Source organism: Aphelocoma coerulescens, chromosome 14, assembly GCF_041296385.1.
Source record: "Aphelocoma coerulescens isolate FSJ_1873_10779 chromosome 14, UR_Acoe_1.0, whole genome shotgun sequence".
Taxonomy (NCBI): Eukaryota; Metazoa; Chordata; class Aves; order Passeriformes; family Corvidae; genus Aphelocoma; species Aphelocoma coerulescens.
The window spans coordinates 16082598-16095703 of NC_091028.1; the positions used below are offsets into that span (position 1 = coordinate 16082598).

Here is a 13106-nt window from a genome sequence, read left to right on the forward strand (position 1 = left end):
AGCATCACTGATCCACTTTACAAGTGGAGACAACTGCACTCTGAAGAGGGATCTGCAGTAGACCACACAGACTGCAGCAAATTCACCACTAGAAAGCAGGATTTTTGATACAAAATTTACTCCACTGAATCAGTGGTTCTTAAACTCTTGGTGTATGCAGGCAGCTGTTGGTCATAGTATCCAGGTTGCTTTCTTGCCTCCCCTTGCTAAATTAATCTGAAATGTAGTTGAAAATTCATTGCTACTATTGCCTTGTGCTTCGAGTGATTCATGTTGTTACCACTGTCATGCTACTCAGTAATGAAACAAAGAGAATCACCTGCTGCATCTGCCCCACCACTGGGGCACAGGATCTGCTTGGCTTAATTGGGAAGGGTCAGCAAATTTGCAGCAGGTATTGTTGCTATACTTACAGAAAATAATTTTGTGGCATATTGTATAATTCTGGATGTCCATCTCAATTATAAAGGATGGAAAAAAAATCTGTCATGGCTCATGGAATTGATTGGTTTCACAAAACTAATTCACTTAAGATAAGCAAATGTACGTCAGTTGAAACTCAAAACTGATGGGCACGGGGTCATTCCATGAAAGTGGCATTTTATTGTGATGAAGCCTTGTGATATAATTTTTTTAAAATTTTTGTCCTGAAATTGATTTTAAAATCTCCATGTCTTGCAGGCATTGCTTACTGACTGCAAGCCAATAGGACTGTATCAGCAGGATGAGGGCTGCCCAGCGGAGTCCAAGGGAGGCGGCAGTATGCCATCTGTCTGACTGAAGTCTCCAACAGAACTGTGGCATATTAGGAGGATTTCTAATATGGAAATAGGCACAGGAGAATTTCAGAAGACTCTTCAGGTCTTGCAGTGGTCTCAAGAGTCGCATACCGCAGTGAAAAAAAGATTTTGACTCCTCACTTCTCTTTGCTGAATATCTGACCAAAGTGTTATGGTTTTTCATAACTAAGGAATATTCTGCTGTCAGGAATTGGATTTATCAAATCAGATAATGTAAGTTTTGAGGTCTTGCAGGAGAAATAAAAATATGCCAGAGACAGTGTACACACCTTTTTTGGGGAAATGTCCGTAGAATACCTACCAAATGGAGGAGACTTTTTTTCTTTCAGATTTATCTGCCTTCCTGGTAACACACAGGCTTTACCCACACTGGGCACCAAATGCCCTTCCAGCAGCTGCAGAGACAGCTTTACATGTGTTATAAACATATATTCATGGAAACGTATCCAGGCTTAGAAAGACACTATTTTGTTTTTGAAATGCATTTTAGAAGCTTCCTGTGAGGATGACAGAGAAGCCTTAGGGGTTCAGTTAGTATTTAATGTGAGCCTGGTCAGCTTTCTGCTGATGGCTGCTGAACATCAGACCCCCCGTCACTCATACACGGGCGACATGTCCTAGTGGGGAGAAGCGTGGGGATGGGGATCGGATCCATTCGGAGGGACACAGCTCCCCGCAGACTCCAGCGAGGCGCGGGGCAGCACAGACCCGCGCAGAGGGACACGGCAGCAGGGCAGAGCTCCCCCCTGCAGCCCCGCTCAGGTCCTGTCAGCCCCGGCTCCTCCCGGGGCTCAAGGGCCTCAGGCTCCCCTCAGAGCCGGGGGCCGGGGCTCCCCTCAGGCCGCCGGGGGCCGGGGCTCCCCTCAGAGCCGGGGGCCGGGGCTCCCCTCAGGCCGCCGGGTCTGGGATCCTCTGCTCCCCTCACCGCTGCGGACTGGGAGCCGCCGCCTCCCGCCACGTCCCGGGCACCCCGGGGCTCCTCAGGGTGCCCTCGGGGCCCGAGACACCCTTATCCTCAGGATGGGACGACAAAGTCTTAAGCTCTGCCCAGGGAATGTTTAGGTTGGGTATTAGGAAGACGTTCACAGGAAAGATTAGGCATTGAAACGGGCAATTTAGGGAGGTGGTGGAGTCACCGTCCCCGGAGATGTGTAAGGAAAGACTGGACGTGGCACTCAGTGCCATGGTACAGTTGACGTGGTGATGTTCGGACAGAGGTTGGATTCGATGATCTCAGAGGTCTTTTCCAACCTCAGTGATTCCGTGATCCCTTCACGCTGGTGGCGCTGGGATGCCCCGGCTGCCCTGCCGCACGGACTCCCCTCGCAGCTGAGGGGCTGCCACCGACGCACCGCAGGGCCTGAGACCCCTCTCATCGCCCGGGGCAGTGCCGGCGCCAGCCACCCGGGAGAGGCGCGGGAGCAGAGCAGCGGGGACCCCCCGGCAGGGATCCCGTCCGGCGGCCCCGGGGGCGGAACCGCCGCCCCCGCGCCCCGTGCCCGCCCTCCCGGCGTGCCCCGCGGAGGGGCGGGCGGCTCATGTCCGCCATCCCGGCGTGCTGCGCGCCCGGGCAGCAGCCGGAGCAGCCGCGGCGGCCGCGTCCCCTCCCTGCGCTGTGAGACAGCAGCACCGCCTGCGGAGCGCGAGTGAGGAGCCGCCGCCCGCGCCTCTCCCCCCGCGTCCTCCTGCTCCTCTGCTGCTCCTCCGCCCTGTCCCGCGCCGCTGCCCGGCCGGCCATGCCGTCTCGGGCAAGGTAATGAGCCGCAGAGCCCCGGGGTCTCGGCTGAGCGGCACCGGCAGCAGGCAGCACTACCACCCGCGGGGCTGGAATGACTGGCAACCCAGGTGGGCAGGGCTGGGGCCGGGGGCGCGGGGTCGGGGCTGCGAGAGCGGGGCGGGCGGCTCGGCCGGGCCCCACCGCCGGGCCTGGGGGAGCGGGGCGGCGGCGGAGCCACTTCCTGGCGGCCGGGCCTAGCGCGGGAGGGCGGGCGGGCCCAGCGGCGGGACGGGGCCGCGGCTGCCGGCGGCGGGAGGTGGGACGGGGCCGCGGCTGCCGGCGCTCGGCGGGGTGGGAGCGCGCCGTCCTCCCCCGGAGCCCCCGCTCCGTGGCCTGTAACGTGTGCGGCCGGTGGCCGGCGTGGGGCTGCGGGCAGCGCGTCCCTCCCTGGCGGCCGTGGGGTGGGCCGGGGGCTGCGGTGGCGGGGGAGCGGGGGTGGGCTCGGGTCCCGTATTTTCAGCCTGTTTTTCGGCTGGAACACAGCCAGGAAAGCACTGAGGCTGCCGGAGTACTCGTAGTCTTTTGAGGGTTGGCAACATACTACATGGGTTTATTTTGTTTTGTTTTTTAATCTGGGGAGAATAGTTGATCTGTATAAGCTCTCGCCACAGCCTACTTAAAATGTGTTGTAAGGCTTTAGGTGTGTTTACACCTGGCACTTTTAAGTAAAATTCAAAGCCTGTTTGCTTCTTTACTTAGATATAGAGTGTATTTCAGGGCTTAATTATTTCTAATGTATCTCGTGCCAATGTATTTGCTCTACTGCTCAGCCTTGCTGTTTTAAGAGTCAAAATTGTAATGTAGAAATACTGAGTAAATTTGGTGTTTCTTATTTTTTTTTAACATGTGGATTTGAGGTTTTTTTTTAGTGTTTTTGAGAGTTTAACACAACATGGGATTCTACTTACAGAGTTTCCAGTAGAGAACAGAGTGGCATGGGACAGATGATGGTTCTAGTCTCATGCAGTTTGGACTAGAAAAATTGGGTGGATGTGAAGGTAGACCCTAAGAAACACAAATGTCTCTTCAGCATTTACTGTGAAAGAAGTTTTCCTTTTGCTTGAACAGCTAGCAACACAGCCTCTAGGGCCAGTGCTAGAGGCTGTTCAATTCTTAATGGTGTGTGGGGCATGGTTATTTAAATTCTAATTTCTTCTGCAGTTGAAATACTTGGTCAATTTACTATCTTTTCCTCACTTAAGAGCTTATGAACCTCATTGGTGACATTTTCTTAGAGCATCTAGATTTCTTTGGGAGAGCATTAAGAAGACTGGTCTCTTACTCCTTCCTGACTACTTTGCTTCAGATTTCTGGGCTGCAGTCTGTAATTCTGGGCCCCAACTCTTGACCTTTTCACTTGGAAGAAATTGGATGTGTCTTTGCAGTGGATGATTTCTATAAATGCATTCTGGTTGGATATATGAATTTTTCCTGAGTTCTATACAATATAAATATATCTTATGAGGGTTAGGAAGCTGATTTTATCCCATATAGTATTGCCTGCAATAGGCTCTGTAGTGTTAGGGGTGACAGTAAGAGTGTAGCTGCAGAAATGCTTTCCCTGGTGATGAGGCTGGTTTAAGAAGTTACCTCCACATGTGTTCCCTGTGCTGTAGTCTGGTGCCTCCTTAGCTCTCAAGTGCAGCTGCTGTAATCTGGGCTGCTAAAATAATTATCCATAAAGCCCCAGCAGAACCAAAGCTCTGAGAGCATCAGAGAAAGTGTGGCAGCCTAACGGAGCCTCAGCATGCACAGGGACTTGTTCTGTTTCCATCACACTGTGTGGTCAAGAGCTTCTGCTAAAAGATAGCCAACACCTCTACACCTATTCTGTCACTTTTCAGAATTTAACTTTATCCTTTCCTTTAAATATTACTTTTTTTAATGATGGGGGTGGGGGGGGAGATACCAGGAATCAGAAGTGTTCACACAGTCCCAAACACAGCACATTTTCATCTATGTGCAATACTCAATTTTTTTACATCTCAAAAAGATTGGTGATGCGAAACGTGAGTCTACACAACAAATTTAAGGACAGTGCAGAGATTAAATCAGTCTTTGTTGATTTGGTGTTAACTAATTTTTAAAAGTGATTCACATGCATGATTGAAAGATCTGTTATGTAAAACTGGCAGTCTGTGTTTCTTTCATAATTTGAAATACGATCTTGGACAAACCTCACAACACAAACATACCCACATATTCTTTCCTTCCATTTTCTGCTGACTGTTTGTTTCGTTTACTTCAGGTGATATTGCTGGTAAATGCTTTCTTGCAGGGTGTGGAAGAGGTGAAGGACGTGACCAAAGTAGTGAAAGCTGTAGTAATTGTAGTTGTTTCAAGTTCCTAAAGGCAAAAAAAGGAACTGCTCATACATGGGTGTATCATCAGATGGATTGTGTTTTCAAATGCACATTTTTGTGTGTGTAAAAATGACTAGATTCATTTGCATTAGTAGGTCCGGATTCCTCTCAGTTTTTAGTAATGCTAATCAGCATTGGGGCCTGTGGTAAAGATAGTGTGAAACTCAGAGTTGGAGCACAGATTTTTTTTTTTAGGGAAAAGTAGTTTTTAATTGAAATTAGAATTTTTTTTTGTGCATGTGTGAATGCAGTCATACATCAGGTGCACGTGGACTGGTTTTCCAACAATGTGTGTACAGATAGAGCTGTTTGTGTGTTACAGAGGAAGAAGTTGTCCTGATATATAGAGGCATATTAGTTTGTGCTCTGCTGTGTACCAGACTCAATAGCAACACAAAAACTTTGTAGATACATGTTGGATGTGTGTGACAGAGAACAGTGAAGGGTTTTTTGAGAAGGCTTGATAAGATCTTGTTCCCCCTCCTAATCTTTGCATCTGTGTAGACCTTTGCTTCTTTCTTTTCTTTTCTTGTTGTTTAACAGATCTCACTGCATTTTCCCTGTTACAGCTTTTGGGGCAAAAAATAAAATCATTTCAGTGTGCAGGCCTTGTGTGTGAGCAGAGTTAATTTGTTAGAGTCCTAAGGGCTAATTATGTACTGAAACAAGCAGTACTGCCCTTTGGGAGGAAATGCAGGAGTGTGAGTGCAGGGTAGCAGGTTAGCAAGTGCAGGGTGCACCATGACATTCTTAGGTGAAAGCATGAAAAGGAAGATAAGATTTTAATTAACAGGACCTCTCTGTCTCTCCTAGCATAAATGTAGGTTAGCAGGGGAGGATGTGAAAAAGTGTAAAACAAGATCTTTCACATCTGAGCAAATTTCCAGAAGTGTCCTATTAGGTTTTAGAACTGAAATCATGAAAATGGTGTGTGTGCTTCTACAATGGAAATCAGTGTTACGAGTTACTAATTTCTGTTAGCATGGTGCTTGCCAAACCAAGTTACTGCCTGGTCCTCGTGGGTCTGGACTTGATGAGACAAGACAGTAAAATATGGTCTCCTTCCAGGTAGCTTGTGGCCTAAGCAGGAGAACATACTGGCTGGAAGTTTGTAACCGAGGACAAGTACTCTGTCTTTAATTACAGACAGGTTGGGAGATACTGGCAGGGAGAAAAGAAACCCATAGACCAAATGGCCCAGGAAAGTGCTGTTCAGAACAGTGTTTTCACGTGGCTGTGAAGGGCAGAGGCATGTCTTTTACACAAAGCAAGCACTCACTGTGGAAATTGTCTGATCATAATTCTGGGTCCATGCAGTGAGTGACGAACAGGTGATAGTAGTGGGTGCTGTGTAGGAGGAAAGTTGAGCCAGAGGCTCTGTTTCTTCTGTGCTTGCATGTACAACAAGGTACCTGTAAAATGTTTGTTAGAAATAGGCTGAAACCTTAGTTTGCACAGGTGAGGGATCAGAAAGTTGGGAACACAGAGGTGTTTGAGGATGTTGCTGTGATTATCTGAGTGTTGAGTCATGTAGGATGAAAGGGGGTAAGACTCTGTCTCTTCAGGGGTAGTTGAGCGAGAGGAGAGAGCAAAGACTGAGACAGGGAGGGAGAGAGAAAAGTAGTGATGTTGAAGGCAGCTTAAAGAATGAGATGCAGGATCAGTTGTGAGGTGCCATTGTGAAAACATCAATGGAAACCTTGAGAAGAGATTCAATGGAGATTCAGCATGTGGGAGATGCTGAACAGGAATGGGTTCAGTTCTGGACTCGTAGCCATAATTCCCTTCACATCTGTGTTAAATATGCTGATACAGTTGGGAAGGTGTGAAATCAAAGAGGTTTTCTGGTTTTTGGTAAAATGGAGGAGCTGAAATTTGTAATGTAAAAACCTTTGTTTTTAATGTGAAGACAGGAGAATGAGATGTGAGAAAGATGAAAGAAGATGAAAGTGTGTCAGTGGGAAGGAGAAGAAACTTGAAGTGCAGATAGTTTTCCATGCAAGAACAGCCATACTAAATCAGACCAAGGATTTAACTAGCATAATATCCTGTACCCCAAAATGTCTATTGGAATATACCTATGGAAAAGGAAGAGGATGTGTATATGTGATACCTTTCCCTGACATTCCCTTCTGATGCCCACTGTGTAACAGAATGAAGTTGGTGAGCTACTGTCTAAGAAGGGAGTGATGCAGAATCAAGAGGTGATTTGAAATGCGACTCTGATGGCAGGTTGATGTCCAGCAGTGGAAATTGCAGAATTGCAGTAGGAAAATGGTTAATTAGTTATTTCATGAGTAGAAAATATGGCCAGTTGTATTCTCTCAACACGGGAGTAGAAGCAGAAGTAGGCTTTGGGGTGGGCTCAGCAGGCTCTGGCTTGGCAGGGTGGACCAAGTGATGAGAAGTCCATGGTAAAAGGAGGCTCTGCATGCCAGTGGCAGAACAGTCAGAAACTTGGTGGGAAGCTGTTGAGTGGATACAGTGACTCTTCTAAGTTTTAAATATTTTACTCATAAAGAATTTAAGTAATGAAGAATTTATCTGCATTACAGCAAATAAACTTGTCAAATAGAGCAAATAAGCAAGTAAAATCAACTGACTTGAACTATAATAGAGCTCACACAGTAGAGCTGTCTCAGACGAAATCTTTCATGTAGGTCCCCTACTTGGAAATAAAATCAAATAGAACAATTAAGTCATTTTTGTCTCCAAATAATGTCCATAATGTCAGGGTTGTTCTGAAAAAGCTACACATAACAGTGTATACCAGATTGTAGCAAGTTTCTTGGATAAAAATTCTTAAGGTTTCCGTATAACTATAGGAACAATATATTTTTGATTAATCTGTTTTCCTTTTTTTCCTAGGTAAAGATTTTCTTTTTTAAACTAGTTGCTCTCAGCCATGCTCTCTTCAGTGAGACAAATTGGCAAGTCAAATCATACTGCTACTTTTGATGGAACGAGATAACAGACTTATTTTTGAAAAGTCTTAAGTTTCCTTTTCTATGCCAATGGAGAAAAAATAAGCAGCCTTTTTGCAGAGAGAGGGCACACTAGTGGCCATTTCTGCTTATTTAGGTGGGTGAACTATTTTCTTTTTCTGATGGACAAAGACAGGTTTAAAATCACCCTGCAGAAAACTGAATGCAGTCTCTTCTGTTTAAATGATATCGCTAAAATAGTGTCTGCAGCCAGCTGGTGGTGATGGGTGATCTTCCACCAGAACCAGACACAGATGAAAGCTCTCACGTGAGCTCTTGAAGTACTTTGCTTAGTCTCCATCAGTGAACTTTTCAGGTGGAAGTAAAACAGTATAGTCTCTCATGAAGTGCCAAATAAGCTTTGGAAGCTACAGTATAAGGTAATCACAGTCATGTTCATCCTTGCGGTTTCCCATTTAAACTTTGTCTAATACAACATTGGTATTTTTATTTTTGCTTATCTGTTGCTAACAGTGTACATTGAGACTCTATTAGTATATGATGTTTGTTAAGTCTGTGGCAATGTCAGTGTATGTAACTTAGATTTGTTGTTACATAGGATAATGCTGAGCATTAGGTCTGTTGTGTAACCTGCATCTGCTTGGTGCAATGCACTTTAAGTGGAAATACCCATATGTGAGCAGGAGCAGTGCCTTCCTGAAATGCAGGCGTGAGCTGAGGTAGCCAGCAGTACTGTTCTGCCCATTGCCTGGTGGAATGGCTGGAGTGAGGCGGAAAAAGTAACTATTTGTAAGACTTTGGCAAGTATCTGAACACGGGGTGCCTGCCTTTGAGATCTGAGGGGCTGTCTTTCAAAATCATAACCACATTCCTGACATGAAAAATGGTATCTTTCAGAAATGGATTTGGAAATTCAGTGTCTCTGCCTGTGCATGCAGTGTGCACAGCAGTGCCCTGTGTCACCCTGGTGTCTGGGTTCCTGGCTCAGGGAGCACAGGGGCAGGTGACAGGTACTGGGGTCCCAGCCCCAGGTCTTGAGGAGCCCATGCCACAAGTCCCCAGAGCGGTGTTGCAGGAGCCTACAGTACAGCTCTGGAGTTCCCTTCTCACCTGAGAAGTGGTGTGTGTCACTGGGCAGCTGGAAATGCACAGGTCCATCAGGTCTTGGGCTCTTCCTCTGCTGTGAATCTCCTTGCAAGCTCCTTCCCGTTTGAAATGCTCTTTCCAAGCAATAAGGATCATAGCAGTCAGTTGGGTCACAGAATATCAGCATCTTTCTAGGATGTTTTTTTTCTCTGCCTCATAAAGATAGCCAGGAGTTTCTATCCTATCTAAGCTACACATTTATTGTAGTGGGAACAATGTTTTCAGTGGACATCATTGTCTCCTAAATTGATATACAGGAGAACGATTACGTATTTTTTACTAAAATTGGACTCACCTTTTATTTGGTGATAAAGTGTAGCCCTTCAGTTGATTGGGATGCACAGAGCAGTGTTAAAAATTGTACATTTAATCAGCTTTTCTTCAGATGTAGGAATTTCAGCCTTAATGGTTGACAATTGGAAATGATTCAGTTTACAGTGCATTGCTGTAAAAAAAGCAGTGCCCTTTGGGAAGGTAAACGTAAGAAGCCATCACAACTTAAATTTGCCAACTGAAAATTTGTCATCCTGTTTCATTGAAAGGCTAAAGTAACTGCTCAAAGTGAACTGGGAGGTTTTAGGGCAGAGAGAAGATCTGGGGTCTCTGTATCTATCTAGAAATTTGCACATGGTTTGGACACATTTAAATTTCATACTGTGTGAAGATACAGTGCAGAACTTCTTGTTCAGCATAGCTTAGGTGAATGATGATGGCCCAATTGTATAAAGACACTTACAATCCTGGTTAACTGTCATTAATAAAGACTTTTACTAAGGCTTTGCCTCTAGAGTAGCATAGCCTATTTTATAAATAGTCCAAGCAAGTGCCCAGCAAAGCAGTAGATGTGGTGGCACAGTGAGTACTGAATGAGGAAAAGTGTCTTACTGTGTATGTCTAAAAATGAACTTGCTTACAGTGCAAAAGGGAATAATACCTGCCAAGCAAATCTGATATCAACTTGCACTGTGAGAACAGGGCAAAGGTACAATTTTCTTCTTGTTCCAAATTGATAATATAATGTCTTTTAACATTCTCAGGAGAACAAAATGCATGTCTTTTAATTCCAGTTGGTTTTGCAAGTATCAGTGCTCATGGTATTCCTCTTCCAGTTGTACTGAGGCCAAGCTGTGTTGGACAGTAGCAAGCCTTTAGAATTGCTTAAGTAACAGCTGCTTATCAAAAAGTTTACCTGTGTTTTTCCCTTTTGGCCTTGAGATGTATTTGACTCCCTTTTCCCTGAATTTGTCTACCATTTCTAATCGCAGTGTTCTCTTGAAAAGGAAGAATGAAGGACTTTTTCTGAAGAACATGTGGTGTTTATCCTTACACAAATTGTAGTTAATTTACAGGAATGATCTGTCCTGCTTTTTTGTTAAAGAATCAAATGAGCTACCCAAAGCTTTAAGTAAAAATAGTAGATCTTTAGAGTTTGCTTAGGGAAAGCTTGCTGTAAATAATGTGAATAGTCTAATTCCAAATACACTTGAGCAAAATTCTGCTGATTCTCCCTTTGGATGGGTGTTGCTTTATTTGTTTTAATATCAACCCCCCATCATTGCTTGTAAGAATGCATTTAAAGTGATTGGTTGAGTTTACATTCTGAAGTCTTGTGCACCCAAGTATGTTAAAGTCCTGTATTTTTAAAAATTGTACCACTTAGTATGTCCAAGGAGAAGAGTTGGTTTCATACTTTTAGTCTTTTTCCTTAAGATTTTATTCTGGGCTATATCAGTTTTCTGATGAGAGTGGTTTAAACCTAATGCAGATTTTTTTTTTTTTTTAACTTGTGTTTTATATGCAGACATTTATTCTAAAGGATCACAGCTCTTAATTTACCTTCAGTTTTTTCATGGTCAAGCCTGTTTCCTTGCTTTGCAGTTTTTATTTTGTAAAAACATAATATGTGATTTTCGTGCTGATGATCAGTTACATGCTTCCATCTAAGAAGAGGGTTTATGTTGCTCAGTAAGGCCCGTAGCATATGATGTAAATGTGGATTAGTGATGACTTTCACAAATGGCAGGCACTGTATCATACAGCTGTGGTGCATACCTAGACCTAGTTGTATTTTATTTGTTACCCTGGGAAGTAATTTTTTCCTGGTATAGACATCCAACTGAAAAGAGGCTTGAGAGCATCCTAAGAAAAGGTGCTGGCACATTAGAATGCGTTTCCTTTGCATGTTGCTCTGGTAATTAGTCAGTTCCCATCCCAGTGTGAATTTAAGGTCACTTTTTAAGCAGCAGGTTAGACATACAACTTTTTTGACACAGGGAAATACATTTGGGATTGTCATTTAAATATGTTGTATTTATAAGTGAATGTGAATCCCACTCCTGTTATATCCCTACATAAAAAAAATATTTTTCTCTTTGTAGAACTGACAGTGCATCAGCTGACCAGGACAATTTAAAATACTCTTCATCCAGAGATCGGGGCAGTTCTGCCTCCTATGGATTACAACCCTCAAATTCAGCTGTGGTGTCTCGGCAAAGACACGATGATATCAGAGTCCACACTGACATACAGAATGAAGAAAAAGGTACACAGATTGCTGTTTCGTGTATGAGTTGTGAGGGGACATTCAGGGAAAGGCAGTAAACTGGAAATGGTGGAGAAATTTTTGTTTTGGTTTTTTTCTTCTTTCCCCCAAAACAAGGCAGCAAACTGTCTCATTGCCACAGTATCACTGTTTTGGGAGATTTGTCAGGGCACAGAGAAATGTTGTGGTTGATGTGAATACTGAGAAAAATATGCAGTTGCATTAGGAGAAGAATGCAAGAGAAGACTCGATGCGTTAACAGAACAAGCACGCCTTTCTGAAGAACAGCATTCTGCATGTGTCTGGTCTTCAGGCTGCAGTTTCTTCCAGAATAGTCTCCAGTACTTCTGGTATTGGATTAAACAGGCTACTATGCTGATCTATTGCCTATTGTAGCTTTACTGCACCAAACTGGAATCTTTGTTTAGTAATCAGATACATATTTTTATCATTAACGGCAGTTTCTACTTTCATGTACCTCAGTCTGACTTCATATAAATAATGTGATGTGTGTTTCATACATTTTTACTGGTTTTGGTTTTTTTTAATTTTTAGGATGGAAATACTATCTCTAGAAAGTAGCTAAACATTCAGAATCATGTCTTTTTTTGTATTTATGACAAAGAAATCTGTATTCTGACTTCTTTCTTTCTTTAATTGCCAAATACAGATGTCAAATACAAGGCTTTCTTACTTGCAGAGTCACTTTTTAGACTATGTAAATCTTCAGGCAGGCCAGACTCAAAAAAAATCACACCGGAATATTACTGTGGGAGTTTTTGTTCACTAACCTAAAAAGTATTTGAACTCCCCCTACTTCTCTGCCCTGTAACTGACTGTAAATAATTGCTGTATCTTGGGGGAAGTTACAGCTGAGTGCAAATTAATTTTTTTATAAGTAGAAGGTAGTGTTGGTGGCAGAAGCATGAAGCATGTTTATCTGCATAGTCTGAGATCCTTAAGATTTGTTTAACTTCAGTAGAGAAGCTGCTTAGGAAGTTGAGTGTATTTGTATGCCAACATGGAATGTGTACTGTGTTTAACACAGACTGGCATAGTGGGTTGTTCTTACAATTTGAAGCATGCTAGTATTTAATATACTGGCAGCCTAGTGAAATAGTAAGTTTTGGACAAATTCAGAAAGGTAGTTTGTGAAGTTGCTTCCATTTGAGAAGAAAAATGAACCTGGCTCTCCCTCCAGTACTGTATCTCGCAGGGCATGTCTCTGCTAGCTCAGCACTTTGTGCTGTTTTGTTCAGGTGTGACTTGAAAAGAGGTGATTAGTACAGTCTGACTATAAAACCAAGTTCCAGGTATCTCTAGTTCATTTTTATTACTGGAGAAATTTGTAAGCTTACGGATGCAGAATAGTTTCTTTGTTTACTAAGATTTTTTAATTCATCTGTTGGAGTCTGCCAGCAGGGAATTTTCATTTGAGGTTTTCTGTCCTGGCTCCCATACACCCCCTACTCACCTCCCTCCAGTTTCTGGTGCTGATAATAAAAATTACTTCCAAATTGATAATTTCTGGAA

General features: G+C 43.9%; 1 protein-coding gene across 2 annotated transcripts in view; it reads left to right on the top strand.

Annotated features, from left to right (window-relative positions):
* The first annotated feature begins 2371 nt into the window (after positions 1–2371).
* Positions 2372–13106, top strand: part of SMG1 (SMG1 nonsense mediated mRNA decay associated PI3K related kinase) — a 60633-nt gene continuing 49898 nt past the window's right edge. Inside the window, exons 1-2 of one of the 2 annotated variants that reach the window (XM_069030347.1) lie at positions 2372–2645; positions 11410–11573. In XM_069030347.1, the coding sequence (XP_068886448.1) occupies positions 2557–2645; positions 11410–11573 (253 nt within the window). In that variant the 5' untranslated portion in view covers positions 2372–2556. The remainder of the gene's footprint in view (positions 2646–11409; positions 11574–13106) is intronic. The other variant, XM_069030348.1, reaches the window with a different exon arrangement.